At 37.3% G+C, this 21,170-nt stretch overlaps 2 protein-coding genes across 2 annotated transcripts; both read left to right on the top strand.

The window, feature by feature from the left end:
- The first annotated feature begins 7,935 nt into the window (after positions 1 to 7,935).
- Positions 7,936 to 9,147, top strand: si:ch1073-67j19.1 (uncharacterized protein LOC100332348 homolog). The gene is made up of 3 exons (XM_048157358.1): positions 7,936 to 8,096; positions 8,212 to 8,515; positions 8,598 to 9,147. The coding sequence occupies exons 1-3, from the start codon at positions 8,053 to 8,055 to the stop codon at positions 8,916 to 8,918; spliced, it is 669 nt and encodes a 222-aa protein (XP_048013315.1). The 5' UTR covers positions 7,936 to 8,052; the 3' UTR covers positions 8,919 to 9,147.
- Positions 9,148 to 14,315: 5,168 nt separating this feature from the next.
- On the top strand, positions 14,316 to 15,517 carry LOC125246450. Its single transcript, XM_048157392.1, has 3 exons — positions 14,316 to 14,472; positions 14,588 to 14,891; positions 14,974 to 15,517. The coding sequence occupies exons 1-3, from the start codon at positions 14,429 to 14,431 to the stop codon at positions 15,292 to 15,294; spliced, it is 669 nt and encodes a 222-aa protein (XP_048013349.1). The 5' UTR covers positions 14,316 to 14,428; the 3' UTR covers positions 15,295 to 15,517.
- Positions 15,518 to 21,170: the final 5,653 nt, after the last annotated feature.

A 21,170-nucleotide genomic window follows, 5' to 3' on the forward strand; every position in this document is an offset into this window, starting at 1 on the left:
AAACCTTCTTGCACAATTATTTGAACATCGCACTGATATGTAACTTGACAAACAGCGCCACCTGCAGTCAAATGGGCGCTATGAAGCATCTTCTCTGTTTGTGGCGCAACCAAAAGGTTCATAAAGTTGATTTAAAAAGAAAATTAATAATTTGGTTCATTCTTAAATATTCAAACTTTTTAATTTTGGGTTCATTTTTAATTTTTTGGTTTGCATCTCTGGTAACTGATTACAATATTGGATAAAGTAACTAATTGCATTACTTGGTTACTTTTTATGGAAAGTAATGTGTTACGTTACTTTTGAGTTAATTTTTCTGACCTTGGCTGGGCTTGCTTGTTTGTTTTTTATGAAAGAGGATTAGGGCCAAGCAATAATAAAAAAAATAAAACCATCTCGAGATTAAAGTTGTAAAATTTCGAGAAAAAAATCGTTAAATTTCGAGAAAAAAGTCGAAATAAAATGTTGAGAATAAACTCGTTAAATTACAAGAACAAATTCGTTAAATTATGAGAAAAATGTCATTAAATTTCGAGAAAAAAGTCGAGATAAAATGTTGAGAATAAACTCATTAAATTATGAGAAAAAAGTCGTTAAATTACGCGAACAAATTCGTTAAATTACGAATTTGTTCTCATAATTTAACAACTTTATTCTCATAATTTAATGAGTTTAATGACTTTTTGGCCCTAATCTTCTTCCGTAGTTTTTTAATGAAAAACAAAAGTTCTATTTTTGGCAAATGTTTTGCCAGTTTTATACCAAAAGTGAAACCTTTTTTTTTTTTTTTTTTTTTTTTTTTTTTATTGCAATATTAACAAAGAGAACAAGTTGGTACATGCAAAAAATAAACAATATTTCAAAAATTAGAGAAGAGAAAAAGATAAGAAGAAGGAAAAAAAAAAGAGGGCAAATAGATAAATATATTAAGGAAGAATATTAAACATGGCACAAATTCTGGATGTTTTCATTGCTTTCTTGTTAACAGAGGTTGAAATTGTATTTAAATAGATCTTCAATTCTTGTTTGAAAAAGATAAAGTGGGGTTTACTTTTCATGTTTTTACACTTATGGATATAAAACTTTCCAATAAATAAAAGAAGGTTTATACAAAAACTTGCATTAAGTAGAAAGAATGTGTCTATATGATAAAGAAAAGTTACAAAAAACATTTTGGACAATCAGAGCATCAATATTATTCCAGAAAGACAAAGTAAAGGGACATTCCCAAAACAAATGATCAACAGTTTCAGTGGAGGCTTCACAAAAAGAGCAGGTTGTATCAATGTCACTTCTAAATTTCTGTAAAAAGTACTTAACTGGATAAAATCTTTGAATAATTTTATAGGATATTTCTTTAACTTTATTTGTTAGAAAGAATTTCTGAGGGAGTGACCAAACATACGACCACTTAATATCATCAAAAAGGTTATTCCAATAAGCAATGGAGGAAGGAACAGAAGTGACGATGTCCAAAAATAATGACCTGATTTTGTAATTAGATTTATGCCCTGAAATACAAATAGAACCAACCACAGTGGATTCAGGGCTAGGGGGACAAACAGAAATCACTGTGGCACTATTATTGTTTCTAAACAGCATACAGATTTTTGTATAATTCTGTAGAAATTTAAGCCGCCTTTATTATAAGAGTTCAAAATAACTGATTTTCTAATATAATGAGTTTTATTTTTCCAAAGAAATTTTAGTAACATTACATCAATCAACTTGCAAGTAGATTTATCCACAAATAAAGACTGAGCAGTGTAAGATAACCGGGAGATCCCTTCTGCTTTAGTAAGCAGAGTTCTGCCTTTCAAAGATAGATCTCTTAACAACCAAACGTTAAATTTTTTTTGCGTTTTCTCCGCAACTGGACTAAAATTCATCTGACATCTTAGTTTAGTATCTTTTATTATTTTGATTCCTAACTATGTGACACTATCTTTGATGGGAATGTTACAGATAGAGGATGCAGCACATTTTTTAATCAGGAGTAACTCACATTTATTAATATTAAGCAAAAGGCCAGATGCATTAGAGAAAGACTGAAGAGAGGTTAAAGCAATGGGGATCTGAGAGATATCTCTTAGAAACAATGCTGTATCATCTGCCAGTTGGCTAATAATCAATTCCATACCAGCAATAGAAATTCCCTTCACAGGACTCTCTTTAATATGTAAATTTAAAAATTGTGTAGCTATTAGAAAAAGATATGGGGAGATGGGGCAACCTTGCCTTACACCACGCTTTAAGGAAAATCTAGGAGAAGTGCCATTATTGAGTCGGATAGAGCTATTCCCATTACAGTAGAGCATTTTAATACATTTGCAAAAAAAATTACCGAAACCCATTCTGTGTAGGGATTGTAACATAAATTCATGTTCTAAACAATCAAATGCTTTGTAATAGTCAAGAAAAAGGATGAAGCTATCAGTGGAAATAAGATCTGAATAATCCAATAAATCAAAAATCAAGCGTATATTATTAGAAATATGTCTCTGATGTATAAAACCTGATTGGCACTCATCTATTATATTATTAAGAATAAATTTTAGTCTCCAAAAGTGAAACCTGTTGAGCATTTTAGGGGAAATTATGAGACAAAAGGAAATGCAAATTCGCGCCTGTACAGTAGAGGGCGCAACTCAATCAAACCTTTCAAACAAATGGAGGAATAGAAAGTTCAACAACACTAAAAGAAGAAACAAATGTGATGTTTAACTAAAGTCATTTTTGCTGGCTGAATAGGATCATTGAAAGTCACCAGCAAAGGCGTTGGTTAATAAAGTGAGATTAAATAGGCTACATAAAGTATATTTTTTATTATTTAACATTTAATTATTAATATATTAATGTATTTCACTGGTTTTATTAGGTAACTATAATAATAATTCTAATGAATAATAATAAATCTGCACTTACTCACGATTTCTCTCAACATGGAGACAGGAGGTGTCAGTCAATAAATGGGAAAAGTAATTAAAATAATTTGATGTAAATTTAAAAGTAATGCATTACTAGTTACGTTACTATAATGTGTTACCCCTAACACTGGTAACAACAAAATAGCTTTATATATATATATATATTATATACAGTACAGTCCAAAAGTTTGGAACCACTAAGATTTTTAATGTTTTTAAAAGAAGTTTCGTCTGCTCAACAAGGCTACATTTATTTAATTAAAAATACAGTAAAAAACAGTAATATTGTGAAATATTATTACAATTTAAAATAACTGTGTACTATTTAAATATATTTGACAAAGTCATTTATTCCTGTGATCAAAGCTGAATTTTCAGCATCGTTACTCCAGTCTTCAGTGTCACATGATCCTTCAGAAATCATTCTAATATGCTGATTTGCTGCTCAATAAACATTTATGATTATTTTCAATGTTGAAAACAGTTGCTTGATGAATAGAAAGTTCAAAAGAACAGCATTTATCTGAAATACAAAGCTTCTGTAGCATTATACACTACCGTTCAAAAGCTTGGGGTCAGTAAGAATTTTTATTTTTATTTTTTTGAAAAGAAATTAAAGAAATGAATACTTTTATTCAGCAAGGATGCATTAAATCAATCAAAAGTGGCAGTAAAGACATTTATAATGTTACAAAAGATTAGATTTCAGATAAACACTGTTCTTTTGAACTTTCTATTCATCAAATAATCCTGAAAAAAAAATATTGTACACAAATATTTTGTACAATTGTACACATTAAATGTTTCTTGAGCAGCAGATCATCATATTAGAATGATTTCTGAAGGATCATGTGACACTGAAGACTGGAGTAACGATGCTGAAAATTCAGCTTTGCATCACAGGAATAAATTACTTTGTGAAATATATTCAAATAGAAAACAGTTATTTTAAATTGTAATAATATTTCACAATATTACTGTTTTTTACTGTATTTTTAACTAAATAAATGTAGCCTTGGTGAGCAGACGAAACTTCTTTTAAAAACATTAAAAATCTTAGTGGTTCCAAACTTTTGGACTGTACTGTATATATATTAAAAAAATATTACTTTATAGAGGAAACTGGGGCAAGTTTTCACACCGTTTTACTACAGTGAATATTTCTCAGGGTGGGTTTATTTTGAAGCTTAATTTCTGTATACGCCTTGAAGTATTAAAAAAAAACTGTTAAACATTTCCATCCCTGTTGCATGATGTCATATGGGGAAATGTATATGGTGAAAGTTGGGGAAATGCGTCTAGGATCATGTCCAGTTGTGCAATTGGACTTCTGACCTTATAGTGAATCACACCTTATAGTTGCTAAGATATAGACCGTGTGCAATTTCCTTTTGTCTCTGGGTTTCTCCTAAAATGCTCAACAGGTCATTTCATAATCGTTACAATACTCTGCTGAAAATTCCAGCATTGCTGGTCACTGTTACGGTCTGGTGTAGTAGAGATGAGGCAATACACGGATATCCACAATAACGGGTCTTTACTGAACAAAGGAGAGTACATACATCCAAACACATCGTATAACACGTAATAACACATAATATCATCGTATAAGGACAGACAAGGAGTGAAGGGAGTGAGTGCATTATAAAGGGAGTGCTGATGAAGGAGTCCAGGTGCAGGTGATCCGTGATGATGAGGAGAAGACGAGGGAAGTGAGTGCAGGTGTGGAAACATGAGGATCATGGGAAATGGAGTCCTGGACATGAGGGAACTGTGACACTACCTTCCGGTAGGCGCATCCTCGCGCCGTAGATAACACCGGGAGGGGGGGTGGGCGTCCTGGAGACCTCACGCCGGTGCAGGGAGAGGGACGGACATGACCGGAGGTCTCCAGGACGGGTCCATGAGTCTAGGCGGCCATGGCGGGTCTGGAGTAGCGGGACGGCCATGGAGGGTCAGGTGCCGTGGAAGGCCATGGAGGGTCAGGGGCCGCGGGACGGCCATGGAGGGTCAGGTGCCGTGGACGGCCATGGAGGGTCAGGTGCCGTGGACGGCCATGGAGGGTCAGGGGCTGAAGGCGGCCATGGAGGTGCTGAGAGCCCGCCCAGGAGTCCCCCACCCCCGGGTATTAGCCCCCCCCCCAAAAAAAAATACTTAGGGAGGTTCAGGGGTGGCTTGAATAGTCTATGGCATGGAGTAGATACGTGGGCTGAAGCGGGCTCGTGACAGGCTGGAGATGCAGGCTCGGAGGCGGCGGCTGGAACGGAGGGCTCCGCGGCGGCGGCTGGAGCGGCTGGCTCGCCGGCTGGAGCGGCTGGAGCGGAGGGCTCGGCGGCGGCGGCGGCTGGCGGCCAGGAGTAGGCAGGACCGTTGAAGCGGTATGTACAGGGTTCTGGGGCAAGGTGAGCTGGCGAGGCCTGACAGGCTACTGATGGGGCTGGACAAGGACAACTCTGGTTCTCTAGAAGTCTGTCTACTTCAAACTTAGAACCATTTAAAAGGAGAATTATATTTAGAGAATCGACTAAGGAGAAATTACAGGCTGGTTCGTTATAATGAATTACGTCCTTGTCCAGTCCCATCAGAAACACAGCATTAAGACTGCCGTCAGGCCAGCCCACCAGATAACATACCTCCAAAAACTCCTCCACATACCTCTCCAACGGCCTGCCCCTCTGCCGCAAACGGCATAGCCTTTCGTCCGCCCGGAGAGATTCGGGGTGCAAGGGAGTTAGGAAGATCCCCATTTTCTTTTGTGGATATCCAGCGTTTTTTTGGTCTGTCCTTCTGTTACGGTCTGGTGTAGTAGAGATGAGGCAATACACGGATATCCACAATAACGGGTCTTTACTGAACAAAGGAGAGTACATACATCCAAACACATCATATAACACATTAAGGACAGACAAGGAGTGAAGGGAGTGAGTGCATTATAAAGGGAGTGCTGATGAAGGAGTCCAGGTGCATGTGATCCGTGATGATGAGGAGAAGACGAGGGAAGTGAGTGCAGGTGTGGAAACACGAGGATCATGGGAAATGGAGTCCTGGAGACGAGGGAACTGTGATAGTACCTCCCCTTCCCAGTAGGTGCGTCCTCGCACTGTAGATGTAACACCGGGGAGGGGGGTGGGCGTCCTGGAGACCTCACGCCGGTGCAGGGAGAGGGACGGACATGACCGGAGGTCTCCAGGACGGGTCCATGAGTCTAGGCGGCCATGGCGGGTCTGGAGTCGCGGGACGCCATGGCGGGTCAGGGGCCCCTACACCATACTAATTTAATAAAATTACTATATATGTGTGTGTGTGCGCCTTTTTTTGGCATTTTGGCTGATTTGTAGGTTGTACCCCCCAAATGTTCTGTATTTTTTTCTCCCCATTCATTTCTATGGCGGTCATAGTGTGACTATTTTTTTGTACCATTTAACCATTTTGAAACATATCCATGATTTTTTTCTGTCTTAATATAGGAAATGCCAAAAACATAACCAAGTGATGATGTAATAATGAATGTTAAAAAAAAAAGAAGTTGCCATTCTGGAAATTCTTTAGTCATTTCTTTTGTTATTTGAGAATGCAATAATTGAAATTTAAACAGGTGCATCCAATGAAAAGCTCACTTTGCAATTGATATACTGTTATTTTTATTATTTACTTTCAACTTGTCACAAAGACCAACACAAACCACACAAAATATGCTCACAATCACACACTGACACCACAGACAGAGAACTTATATGCAAGAAAGCTTTGTTCTTGATGTACTCGTCACTGTGTCCATGTGACTGATTTGCCCGATTGCAATTGTGCATGTTCTTATGGAAATGAGACTGTTTAATACTCATTACAGGAATTCATAGCCAAAAAAGAAGAAGAAAGACAGAAAGAAATGAAGAAAGAAAAACTTTTTCTGTCATGTCTTACAAAAGATGATTACCACATATACCTCAAGGCACCGGTGAATGTGAGGGCACTCACACTTTCAGTTTATGGCAGAAACCACAAATCACGTTATAAGACATATTATAAGCTTTATGTGAGGAAAAATATGAATTACAAATATCACAGACAAAGTTAAAAATAAAAATGTAGTATTAAATTACACATTAAATTTATTTAGTATTTGAAACTGTTTTGTTTAATGAATACTGAAAAACATTTACCATTCATCATGAAAATATTATTGAAAACACAAAATACCATGAAATATGTGACCCTGGACCACAAAACCAGTCATAAGTCGCACGGGTATATTTGTAGCAATAGCTATACATTGTATGGGTCAAAATTATCGATTTTTCTCTTATGCCAAAAATGCCAAAAAAAGGATATTAAGTAAAGATCATGTTCCATGAAGATATTTTGTAAATTTCCTACTGTAAATATTTAAAAATATATATTTTTGTGAGTGGATATGCATTGTTAAGGACTTCATTTAGACAACTTTAAAGGCGATTTTCTCAATATTTAGATTTTTCCAGATTTTGTATCTCGCCAAATATTGTCCTATCCTAACAAACCATACATCAACTGAAAGCTTAATTATTACATATATATAAGCTTTCAGATGATGTATGAATCTCAATTTAAAAAAACTGACCTTTATGACTGGTTTTGTGGTCCTGGGTCACATATGACCAGAATTTCAAAGCTTGAACTTCTGAACCGTTGTTGCGTAATACCACATAATATCTTAAGAAAATGCAAAACAAATTAGAATATATATTATTATGTAAATATATATTATTTAATATGTATGATGTAAATAACTAAGATTATGTTAATTTATAAAAAACAATCTGTGAAATTTAAAATGTTGAAGTTGAAAATTGTATTAGATAAATGAAAAAGTACTTTGTACTAAGACTGGCAGGATGTCAACAGGGTTGATAAGGAAGTTCGCAAGAATCGAAATGAGCATTTTTATCTAAAAAAAAAAAATGTATTTCACAAGGGAATTGATGTATAGTCAGGAAAAAGAATTGTGATGTCATTGCCAGCATCAATTGTCGTAACTTAGTATTAGCTAACAAACTGACACTATAAAAGAAATGCGGTTCACTGTAGAAATAACAGCCTGAATTTCTGATAAGAGCTGAAGACAAGTGCACTACAAGATCCAAGAAAGATGAAGACTGCGACCCTTCTGTGCCTCTGTTTCTTAACTTTCAGGTGAGTCCTAAATGCACCATTTTCATGATACCAGAAGTTCTTCAACAGTTTCATGGGGTATAAATTCATGTACATGAAAAGTCTTCAGTGATGACTTGTGCATATCTGGTTTTAGTTACAGTTTGGCAGCCAGCTCTGAGGAGGGTGTGTACGAATATCTGTGGGAGAACAATAAAGACATCGCCAATATGACACTCAAGACTGACTTCTTGATACAAATGCAGAGCGGCAGCCTGCAGGCGGAGCGGTACGTCAACTTCACCATCCAGGACATCAACTATCTACTGCAAGTGACCAAGATGTTGAAGAAAATGAGTGTAAAAGTAACTAAGCCCAGTGACCTCAGGGACTTCATGAAAGGCAGATACTTAAGCTACAAAAACTTTGCAGACTTGTTGCTCAAGCAATATTTTTTCAAGGTAAGAACAGAAACACAAAGACTTTAAACTTTCATGCTACTTCTGAATCCACTGAAGATGCTTTATATTCTCATTTCTACAGGGTGAGCCTCTCATCGAGCAAACTCCAGCTATGAGTAAGTATCTGTCTTTCTACAGAAGACTGGAAAGAGAAGATCCTCTGTACTTTGCTGTGGGTCTCCTGCCCTGCTCTAGACTCTGGGTGTGGCTGGCTAATAATCTCAGCACACCTCCAACCAATGCCTACTACACCTGGAAGAAGGACAATATGGACAGCCATCCTGAGAAACACTACAAAGCTCTGCTGAACAAGTATCTGAACACACAAAAAAAAGTAGCCAAGGCTAATTTTATATTCCGTACACAGATGCAGAATGAGCATGATTTCTTCTCCACATCTTGAGTGGTTGATGACTGGTTGTTAGAAAATAAATACTGATTGGATATTTTTTTTGCCTTTTAAGATCATGTAATAAAATGTATTTAATTATTTAAAAATAATGATTATATATTTTAAGCAAGTCTAATGTAAGCATGGAAATCTGCATGTTCACAACCAATTTAAACAAAAATGTAAACTATTGTGTCTGAATGTTTAGTATCACCCAACAACAATAAAAAATATCTTCTAATATGTCTGATATGTCACATTACTTTTGAGAATCTGTCTTAAATTCTTAAAAACATTTATGGTGTTGTGTTACTCATTTTCATTGTTTATTATTAAAGAAAATAAGAAAATGCTAAATCCTGCATTAAACAATATTTTAACAACATAAGACCCTAATAAAGGATAGCAAAAAATAAGAAGAAACATAATTACTTAAATAAAAAAAAGTGAAGGGAATTCTGGAAATGTGAATTTACAGTTTGTCATTGTTTCACTTCCAAAAAACTGTACAATTAACAGTATTTCAATCTCTGAATAGTTTTAACATTTTATTGATATTTTTTAAGTTTTATGTTTAACAATTTTTTACTTTATTTTGATAGGATAGTATAGAGTGGACAGGAAGCAAGGTGGGAAAGAAAGAAGGGGACGGGATCAGGAAAGGTCCACGGTTTGGTTGTAGCAAAGATGAAGCAATCTCAGACTTCTACAAAACCGGGGCATTTATTAAACAAAGGATCATAACATCAACCAAACACATATAGCAAACAATTAACAACAGACAAGGAGTGCAGGGAAGTGAGTCCAATATAAAGGGTGTGCAGATGATCAGGAGCAGGTGCAGGTAATCCGTGGTAATGGGGAGTTGACGAGGAAGTGAGTGCAGGACAGATGGGAGATGGAGTCCAGGACAGAAGGGAACTGTGACATCCAAGAGCCAGGACTCGAACTCGGGTCGCCCGAAGCTCAACGGCGCTATATGTCCGTGCGCTGCCCACGAGGCTATCAGCACCGACTGAACATGGCAATGTTAATGTATTTGATCTTGGTGGACTAGATCTGCTATGCTGCTGCTGCAGAGCAAGTATGGACTTACTATTGCTGTGATAGATAGATTCACAGACATGCTACTGCTGCATAAATAGACATACATGAATCCCGTAGCAGCTCTAGGCAGGTGGAGCTGGGGGAGGTGGAGGGTTTCAGACCAGCTTACAGCAAACACTGAACCAGATTATTACAATTTTGAGCAAGCAATCTCATTGGCTGCAGGATTACCAGAAGCCATGTGCCAATCAGCTTGTGCCATGCAGTAATCATGTGATTGCCTGATAATTATTACATGCAAATGACCAATCAGTTTGCGCCCTCCAGAGTTTCATGACTGAACTAGATATTTTACTGTAAAAGTACATTAAATGTTCCATTAGATCTATTAGTTTTTTGCCAAGGAAAAAGTCCAACCAATGTAAGGGGCATCAGTTTTACATGCCTCTTCTTGCTTCGCTCAAGTATGAAAAAGAGTATCTAAGTGAAATGTTAAAATAAATAACACATTGCTTATGTGAGGAAAATAACATTAACTCATAATACACAATGTTTTAATACATAATTTAACCAAAGCTAGTGGGGAGCGGGACGCAAACTAACGTGGGGTTAGTTGTAATACTTCCACACAGCATAATGAAACGTACTAGTTGCCATATCGACAATATATAGAAAAACAATTGTGCCAAAATTCAGAAATCTTTAGAAGAAATCATTTCTTACTGAAGTAAATTTTTCATCTGTATTTTTTGTGTTTATTTAAAATTAGACAAATCTGATATTTCCAATCAGTTATTTAGCAGTTAAGATAGTTGTTTAATGCTTCACTAACTAGCAGAAGACACTAACCAGGTTTAAATTCCAGTTGCACAGATAGGGTTCGTTGTAACGCTGCATTTCAACGTTTGCCCGCTATGCTATTCTATACAGTTACGGATACAATCTTATTGAGAAACCATGAAAAAAAGAGGAAGAACTTGACCATTCATAAAATATTATTTCAAGAAATGTGCAGCATTTGTACTGGCTCTTCTTTGCCTTTCTTTGAGATTTTTTACAATGTGCCCCACCTATGGGGCATGTTGTCACATTTCACTTTCCTTCTTTTGGGGTAAATAAAGAAAAAAGTATACACTGTGTTAATGAAACAAAGCCACATATTTGTACCAGACGTGTGAAATTAAAAATGTGTAAGAAAAAAAAAAAAAAGAAAAACTCTGAACCCTAAGTAGATTTACACAAACTGAGAAAGTCAAAAAGTGTTAGGTTGTGTCCCGCTCTCCTTATTACAAGACACTAAAATGTTTTTCAATGGAATCACTTGTGAATCACATTCTGTATTTCTGTTTCCACCTCTTTGGACAAAGCAGCAGACTTATCTACTCCGTACAAGTTCCTTAAAAGTGACCTCAGAATTTAGCCTGCAGCAGTAGGATTGCGTAGTTCTACATACTGTATGTGAAAGTGGCTGTTCCTAGAAACTGTAGTTCCTGGATTGGAGATTAAGGATGTTGAAGACAAGCGGATATCAAGACGCAAAAAACATGAAGACGGTGGCTTTTCTCTATGTTTGTTTCTTATATGGGTAAGATCTTTGGCATGATTACTCAATGTCTTTTTTACACTCATAAATTGGACATAACGACAATGTTTTTGTCCACCTTTGGGTATAAATGAACTTCTCCAAAGATTGGTTCTTGTTCAGACCTTGACTGACGACATCAGGATTTTCCCTGGATGCATGCATGTCCACAAACACAAATGTGCTCAGTTCTTCTTCAGAGAAGATCGCTGTTCCAACACTATATATATGGCCGGCCAATCTTCACTGATTTTACATTCAGTGAGAGCAGAGTGTGAAGGTTGAATTAGAGCAATAGCACAGCTGTACATAAAATACTGCAATCCACACAACATAATGGAGACATATCAGAGTTCAAAAGAGGACAAATTGTTGGTGCGCATCTTTCTGGCTTGGAAAGGGATGTCTAGGTAACCAAGATTGTATCCAAAAAACATAAAACCACAGCTGCCCAACTCACTGCAGAATTAAACGTGCACCTCGACTCTCCTCTTTTCACCAAAACTGTCCATTGGGAGCTCCACAGAGTCAATATTCATGGTCGGACTGCTACAGCCAAACTTTTAGTCACTCCGTCACTGTCTTTCCCATATTCGTGGGAGTTACGTTGTAGAGAAGCTCCAAAAAGGCTCAACACCCAACCGTTGCTGCCCAGAGTGATGCACGGAGGTGGATCAGTGATGGTTTGGGCTGCAATCGATGGCATTCCCTACTCAGCTTGACGGGCCAATGACTACCAAACCATTCTCAACCCATTGTACACTAAAGGTGTTGCCGTGTATCAGCATGATAATGCACCAATACACACAGACTTGTGACAGAATGAACATAAAGTGAAGTTGAACATCTCCCATGGCCTGCAGTGCACAGTCACCAGATCTAAATATTTTTGAGCCACTTTAGGGTATTTTGGAGGAGCAAGTCAGAAAAAAGTTTTCCTCCACCAGCATCATATAGTGACCTGGCTGCTGTTCTGAAATATATATATATGTGTGTGTGTGTGTGTGTGTGTGTGTGTGTGTGTGTGTGTGTGTGTGTGTGTGTGTGTGTGTGTGCGCCTTTTTTCTGCATTTTGGCTGATTTGTAGGTTGTACCCCCCCAAATGTTCTGTATTTTTTTCTCCCCATTCATTTCTATGGCGGTCATAGTGTGACTATTTTTTGGATCATTTAACCATTTCAAAGCATATCCATGATTTTTTTCTGTCTTCATATAGGAAATGCCAAAAACATAACCAAGTGATGATGTAATAATGAATGTTAAAAAAAAGAAGAAGTTGCCATTCTGGAAATTCTTTAGTCATTTCTTTTGTTATTTGAGAATGCAGTAATTGAAATTTAAACAGGTGCATCCAATGAAAAGCTCACTTTGCAATTGATATACTGTTATTTTTATTATTTACTTTCAACTTGTTACAAAGACCAACACGAACCGCACAAAATATGCTCACAATCACACACTAACACCACAGACAGAGAACTTATATGCAAGAAAGTTTTGTTCTTGATGTACTCGTCACTGTGTCCATGTGACTGATTTGCCCGATTGCAATTGTGCATGTTCTTATGGAAAAGAGACTGTTTAATACTCATTACTGGAATTCATAGCCAAAAAAGAAGAAGAAAGACAGAAAGAAATGAAGAAAGAAAAACTTTTTCTGTCATGTCTTACAAAAGATGATTACCACATATACCTCAAGGCACCGGTGAATGTGAGGGCACTCACACTTTCAGTTTATGGCAGAAACCACAAATCACGTTATAAGACATATTATAAGCTTTATGTGAGGAAAAATATGAATTACAAATATCACAGACAAAGTTAAAAATAAAAATGTAGTATTAAATTACACATTAAATTTATTTAGTATTTGAAACTGTTTTGTTTAATGAATACTGAAAAACATTTACCATTCATCATGAAAATATTATTGAAAACACAAAATACCTTGAAATATGTGACCCTGGACCACAAAACCAGTCATAAGTCGCACAGGTATATTTGTAGCAATAGCTATACATTGTATGGGTCAAAATGATCGATTTTTCTCTTATGCTAAAAATGCCAAAAAAAGGATATTAAGTAAAGATCATGTTCCACAAAGATATTTTGTAAATTTCCTACTGTAAATATTTAAAAATATATCTTTTTGTGAGTGGATATGCATTGTTAAGGACTTCATTTAGACAACTTTAAAGGCGATTTTCTCAATATTTAGATTTTTCCAGATTTTGTATCTCGCCAAATATTGTCCTATCCTAACAAACCATACATCAACTGAAAGCTTAATTATTATATATATATAAGCTTTCAGATGATGTATGAATCTCAATTTCAAAAACTGACCGTTATGACTGGTTTTGTGGTCCATTATGACTGGTTTTGTGGTCCTGGGTCACATATGACCAGAATTTCAAAGCTTGAACTTCTGAACCGTTGTTGCGTAATACCACATAAAATCTTAAGACAATGCAAAACAAATTAGAATATATATTATTATGTAAATATATATTATTTAATATGTATGATGTAAATAACTAAGATTATGTTAATTTATAAAAAACAATCTGTGAAATTTAAATTGTTGAAGTTGAAAATTGTATTAGATAAATGAAAAAGTACTTTGTACTAAGACTGGCAGGATGTCAACAGGGTTGATAAGGAAGTTCGCAAGAATCAAAATGAGCATTTTTATCTAAAAAAAAATGTATTTCACAAGGGAATTGATGTATAGTCAGGAAAAAAAATTGTGATGTCATTGCCAGCATCAATTGTCGTAACTTATTATTAGCTAATAAACTGACACTATAAAAGAAATGCGGTTCACTGTAGAAATAACAACCTGAATTTCTGATAAGAGCTGAAGACAAGTGCACTACAAGATCCAAGAAAGATGAAGACTGCGACCCTTCTGTGCCTCTGTTTCTTAACTTTCAGGTGAGTCCTAAATGCACCATTTTCATGATACCAGAAGTTCTTCAACAGTTTCATGGGGTATAAATTCATGTACATGAAAAGTCTTCAGTGATGACTTGTGCATATCTGGTTTTAGTTACAGTTTGGCAGCCAGCTCTGAGGAGGATGTGTACGAATATCTGTGGGAGAACAATAAAGACATCGCCAATATGACACTCGGGACTGACTTCTTGATACAAATGCAGAGCGGCAGCCTGCAGGCGGAGCGGTACGTCAACTTCACCATCCAGGACATCAACTATCTACTGCAAGTGACCAAGATGTTGAAGAAAATGAGTGTAAAAGTAACTAAGCCCAGTGACCTCAGGGACTTCATGAAAGACACATACTCAGGCTACAAAAACTTTGCAGATTTGATGCTCAAGCAATATTTTTTCAAGGTAAGAACAGAAACACAAAGACTTTAAACTTTCACGCTTCTTCTGAATCCACTGAAGATGCTTTATATTCTCATTTCTACAGGGTGAGCCTCTCATCGAGCAAACTCCAGCTATGAGTAAGTATCTGTCTTTCTACAGAAGACTGGAAAGAGAAGATCCTCTGTACTTTGCTGTGGGTCTCCTGCCCTGCTCTAGACTCTGGGTGTGGCTGGCTAATAATCTCAGCACACCTCCAACCAATGCCTACTACACCTGGAAGAAGGACAATATGGACAGCCATCCTGAGGAAGACTACAGAGATTTGCTGAACAAGTATCTGAACACACCTGATAAAAAGGCCATGGCTAATGCTATATTCCGTACACAGATGCAGAATGAGCATGATTTCTTCTCCACATCTTGAGTGGTTGATGACTGGTTGTTAGAAAAGAAATACTGATTGGATATTTTTTTTGCCTTTTAAGATTATGTAATAAAATGTATTTAATTATTTAAAAATAATGATTACATATTTTAAGCAAGTCTAATGTAAGCATGTTCACAGCCAGTTTAAACTAAAATGTAAACTTGTCTATTGTGTCTGAATATTCAGTGTCACCAAACAACAATAAAACAATATCTTCTAATATGTCTGGTATGTCACATTACTTTTGAGAATCTATCTTAAATTCATAAAAACATTTATGGTGTTATGTTACTCATTTTCAATGTTTTTCTTTTTTTAATAAAGAAATAAAGAAAGAAAACACACAATCCTAAAATAATGCAATAAACATTATTTAAACAACATAAGACCATAATGTACATAATTGATAGCAAAATAAATAGATAAATAAGAAGAATAATTATTTTAAAAAAATTTTAAAGTGTCACACAGGGAATTCTGGGAATTTGTGAATTTACAGTTTGCCACTGTAAATAATAAGATGGCTGTACAATTAACAGTTTTTCAATCATGACAACTCTCGGAATAGCTTTAGAATGTTATTGAATATGGCAGTGTTTTATTTTTTAAATATTTATTTTTGGTGATTTTTTGTGACAAAATATTTTAGTTTGTCGTGTATACTTTTTTAATAGATCAGATAATATTTTATGCTGTCATATGATCATGTTACAATGTGCCCGACCTATGAGGCATGTTGTCACATTTTACTTCCCTTATTTAGGGGTATAAGAAAAAAGTACATACTGTATTAATGAAACAAAGCCACATATTTATACCCGTCATTTGTGAATTAATTGAATTAATGTGGAAAAAGAGAAAAACTCTGAAGCCTAAGTAGATTTACACAAACTGAGAAAGTCCTTTGCCGATCCTGCCCCCCTCTCTCTACCCAATGCTTTCCTGTCTGCTCTCTACTGTCCTCTCCAAATAAAGGCACAAAAAGCCCATAAATATAAAAAGGGACCTCAGAATTTAGTTTGCAAGCTTCACTTATAAATATAAAAACAGTAGGCTTGCGTAATTCTGCATATGTGAAAGTGGCTGTTCGTAGAAACTGTAGTTCTTGGATTGGAGATTGAGGAAGCTGAAGACAAGCGGATATCAAGACTCAAGAAACATGAAGATGGTGGCCTTTCTCTATTTTTGTTTCTTATATGGGTAAGATCTTTGGCATGATTACTGAATGTTGTTTTTACGCTCATAAATGTGACAATCTAAAAACACTTTTCATTTCTATAATAAATGGGGATCTTACTATAACGACTCTTTATTCATCTTGGAAATGTTGAAGAGAACGAAAGAAAAAGTAACTCAACCCAATGACCTCAAGGACTTCATGAAAGGCAGACACTCAAGCTACAAAAAATTTGCAGACATACTGCTTAATCAATATTTTTTCAAGGTAAGAACAAAACCAACTTTCAAACTTTGAACTTTGCTTCTGAATCCACTGAAGATGCTTTATATTCTCATTTCTACAGGGTGAGCCTCTCATCCAGCAAACTCCAGCTATGAGTAAGTATCTGTCGTTCTACAGAAACCTGCTGGAAAAAGAAGATCCTCTGTACTTTGCTGTGGGTCTCCTGCCCTGCTCTAGACTCTGGGTGTGGCTGGCTAATAATCTCAGCACACCTTCAACTAATGCCTACTACACCTGGAAGAAGGACAATATGGACAGCCATCCTGAGAAACACTACAGAGCTCTGCTGAACAAGTATCTGAACACAACTAAAAAAGTGGCCAAGGCTAATATGCATGTTCACAGCCAATTTAAACAAAAAATGTAAATGTGTCTATTGTGTCTGAATATTCAGTGTCACCCAACAACAATAAAAAATATCTTCTAATATGTCTGACATGTCACATTACCTTTGAAAATCTATCTTAAATTCCGAAAAACATTTATGGTGTTATATTGTTCCTCATTTTCAATGTTTTTTATTATTAAAGAAAGAAAATACACAATCCTAAAATAATGCTTTAAAGGTGGTAAAGAGGATGTTTTGTTTTATACATTTTTGCAATATTACTTGACACTGTCTTTACTAATTGATAAAAGACTATTTATTGGGTGCATTGAAAGGAATATTATTAATATACATCATCTGTGCACGAGGTAGGGCCTTAAAAACATCAGGCAATCGTTTACGCGATCATCGCGTAAATGATTGGCCCTCAGGCTTGTCAATCACTGCCATTGTGAGAGACGTGCGCGGATTGGCCCTCAGGCTTGTCAATCACTGCCATGACGTTCCTTGTGAGAGACGCGCGGCTGCGCGCTCCAGTAACTTTCCACACTCCACAGGCGCCGCATGCAATGTTTTTGTCAGGAGACAGGAGTAACAACTGCAGATTATGAGTTACCTGCGGTGAGTCCGACATAATGAATCCACGGCTTTAAGTCGCGCACACACTTAACGATTGTAAGGCCGATTATGAATGTAAATTGATACTTATGACTGATCGCGCTCAAACGCGTCCAGTCAGAGCCAGTTGCGTTCAGTCTGCGATTACAGTCGGTGTTCAAATTCCATGTGAAAGTATATAAATCTGCTTCAGGAGCAGGAAACAATCTCTGTGTGTTGAGCACAGTCAGAATGTTTTAGCTAGTCGTTAAATTAAATGTGTGCCCGGCTTAATAACACAGCGAATGCCGGTGGTAAACAAACACTCGTGCACGAGTTTTGGGAGTCGTTCACTTGAAATGAGCTGTGAAGGAGGGGGATTGTTCTTCCGCATGCGCTCATTTCAAAAACTCAGTCGACGAAAACATCCTCTGTACCACCTTTAAACGTTAATTTAACAAAGTAAGACCCTAATGTACAAAATTGATAGCAAAAAAAAAATAAATAAGAAGAAACTTAATAATTTACATAAAAACACAGGGAATTCTTAGAATGTGAATTTACAGCTTGCCACTGTAAATTATAAGATGGTTTGTTCTTTTTCACTAAAACTGTACAATTAACAGTATTTCAATTATGACAACTCTGGTAATAGTTTTATCATGTTATTGAATATGGCAATGTTTTTATTATTTTATTTTTTAAAGATTTATTTTTGCCGATTTTTGCCTTTATTGTGATAGGATAGTATAGAATGGACAGGAGAGAAGGGGGAGAGAGAGAGAAGGGGACGGTGGTACAGGTGAGAGAGAGAGAAGGGGACGGGATTGGGAAAGGTCCGCGAGCCGGGACTCGAACTCAGGTCGCATGAAACGCAATGGCTCCCATACCCTCTTGCTTCCTTCGAACCATTGGTTGACAGCTGGAACCTCCGATGGTTCGCCAGACTAGGGGAACAGAGGTGGCTGATAGCCGAGCATGCACTGAAAAGGTGTTGAACCCGTGGTGGACTGTCTCAGGGAGTTTTGGGCATACTCAGCCCAGGGGAGTAAACGGCTCCAGCTGTCCTGGTGCTGGTGGCAGTAGGACCGCAGGTATTTCCCGATCTCCTGGATCTTGCGCTCACTCCGGCCATTAGTTTGTGGATGGTATCCAGATGAAAGGCTTAAGGAGACAATAATCTGAAGAAGGCTTGCCAGACTCGTGAAATGAAATGGGGACCTCTATCTGACACAATGTCCTCTGGGAGTGCAAAAAGATGGAATACATGATGGAGCAGAAGTTCAGCGGCCTCCAGTGCTGTGGACAGGCCCTTCGGGGGTATCAGTTTACAAGCTTTGGAGAACCGGTCTACTATTACAAATACACAGTTGTTGGAGTCAGAAAAGGGTAGATCATCATAAAGTCCTAAAGTCCATAAAGATTCCCATATGGGACCAGGGTTGTTGGGGTATAGGTAGTGGGACCAGCTTTCCCTCCTGGAGCCTTCATGGTGTGTTGGTTATGGCGCACACAGAGCAACCTTTCACATATCAGGAGACATCATGGTGGGTCACCAGTAATGATTACAAAGAAGCGAGAGGGTTCACTGGCTGCCTGGGTTTCCAGAGCCCAGAGAGGTGTGTGCTGAGTCCATGAGGGACGGACGAATGGAGGAAGGAACATATATTCGTCCCTCAGGACCTCCCAGTGGAGCAGGTTCAGAGTGAGTCGCTTGGGTGATTTGGTCGTCGAGGGTCCATATAATGGGACTTCCGATCATGGCTGGAGGGAGGATGGATTATGGAGGAGATGAGCCAGGTTCCGGATGGTGTAAATGGGAAAGAGCATCAGCTTTGCAATTCTTGTGACCAGGACGATAAGTGACGATGAAATTGAATAAGGTGAAGAACAGGGCCCACCGGGCTTGTTGAGGGTAAAGTCTTTTTGCGTCGCGGAGGTATTCAAGGTTACGGTGATCTGTGATAACTTCAAACTGATGACTGGCTCCCTCCAGAGAGTGTCTCCACTCCTCAAGGGCTAACTTGATCGCCAAAAGCTCTCAGGTTGCCAATATCATAATTGCTCTCTGCCAAAGACAGCTTTTTGGAGTAGAAGGCACATGGATGGAGGCATCCCGCAGCTGAGATAGTACAGCTCCTACCCAGTACTGGAGGCGTACACTTCAACGATGAATGGAAGGTCAGGGTCGGGATGGACCAGGATAGGAGCTGTGAGGAAGGCTTCTTTGAGGCAATGGAAGGCTTGTGTGGTGAGCTGGTTCCAGGACAGAGACTTGGGCCAATATTTGAGCAGAGAAGTGAGTGGAGAACTGATGAAGCTGTAATTATTGATGAAGCGTCAGCAGAAGTGAGCAAATCCAAGGAAGCATTGTAACTCTTTAACTGAAGATGGTAAGGGCCAGCCTTGGATGGTCTCCATGGTCCATTTGGTTTAATCTTACTTTTAGGGTCACTAAAAACAAATATTCCCTCTAGATCGCCTGTGTGTGTGTGTGTGTGTGTGTGTGTGTGTGTGTGTGTGTGTGTGTGTGTGTGTGTGTGTGTGTGTACAGGTTTATATTACATTGTGGGGACCAAATGTAACAAGGATAGTAAACCTGAAATCACCTACATTGTCGGGACCAGCCAGCAGTCCCCATGGAGAAAATGGATAAACATACTAACCCCTGGTTAAGCTAGTCCCAGACTAAACTGTTTTAGTCTGTTTTAGAGCTGTTTTAACTGAAAGTAACTTGTACTGACATATCTTAAAATATGTCAGCGGCATTGTTTTATGTCCAGATGCACACCACCAGTAATGTTTTTTTCAAGTGTTACTTAAATATCCTAATTAAACTAAGGCATAATCCTGGTTTAGGCTAAGCCCTGTCTGTGAAACTGGGCCTAAATGTTTTTTTTTGTTTTTTGTTTTTTTGTAAAAATGCCAAAGGTTTTCTGTATGGGGTAGGCTACTGTTAGGTATTGTTAGTGTAGGGGGATAGAATATGCAGTCTGTACAGTATAAAAACCATTATGTCTATGGACAGTGAACCAGTGTGTGTGTGTGTACAATAACATAGATTTCAGCTCTTATCTGTAATTCAAACTGGTATTTCTACAGTGAACCACTTGTTTTATCATGGCAGTTTATTAGCTAATGCAGAATTGTGGCAATTGATGCTGCTAATAACATCTGAATGTGGGTTACATCAAATGCCCATTTATTTAACACATTAAAAAAGAGAGAGAGAGAAGAAGATAAAACTGCTCATTTCGAAAATCAAGCTTTCTTATCATCAGAGGTGGGTAGTAACGAAGTACATTTACTTCGTTACATTTACTTGAGTAGTTTTTTGGAAAATTTGTACTTTTTAGAGTAGATTAAAATGTGGGTACTTTTACTTTAACTTGAGTAAATTTGTAATGAAAAATCTGTACTTTTACTTCGCTACAATGGGCAACGTTCATTTCGTTACTTTATTTTAATTCAATACTGTAAATGTTA

This window comes from Megalobrama amblycephala, linkage group LG14, assembly GCF_018812025.1.
Source record: "Megalobrama amblycephala isolate DHTTF-2021 linkage group LG14, ASM1881202v1, whole genome shotgun sequence".
Classification (NCBI taxonomy): domain Eukaryota; kingdom Metazoa; phylum Chordata; class Actinopteri; order Cypriniformes; family Xenocyprididae; genus Megalobrama; species Megalobrama amblycephala.

Bases quoted from the DNA above. Each gene is read 5' to 3' on its own strand.
- si:ch1073-67j19.1 (XM_048157358.1), top strand. From the start codon at position 8,053: ATGAAGACTGCGACCCTTCTGTGCCTCTGTTTCTTAACTTTCAG. The intron at 8,097-8,211 runs GTGAGTCCTAAA...ATCTGGTTTTAG, and splicing joins CTCTGTTTCTTAACTTTCAG to TTACAGTTTGGCAGCCAGCT. The intron at 8,516-8,597 runs GTAAGAACAGAA...TCATTTCTACAG, and splicing joins TCAAGCAATATTTTTTCAAG to GGTGAGCCTCTCATCGAGCA.
- LOC125246450 (XM_048157392.1), top strand. From the start codon at position 14,429: ATGAAGACTGCGACCCTTCTGTGCCTCTGTTTCTTAACTTTCAG. The intron at 14,473-14,587 runs GTGAGTCCTAAA...ATCTGGTTTTAG, and splicing joins CTCTGTTTCTTAACTTTCAG to TTACAGTTTGGCAGCCAGCT. The intron at 14,892-14,973 runs GTAAGAACAGAA...TCATTTCTACAG, and splicing joins TCAAGCAATATTTTTTCAAG to GGTGAGCCTCTCATCGAGCA.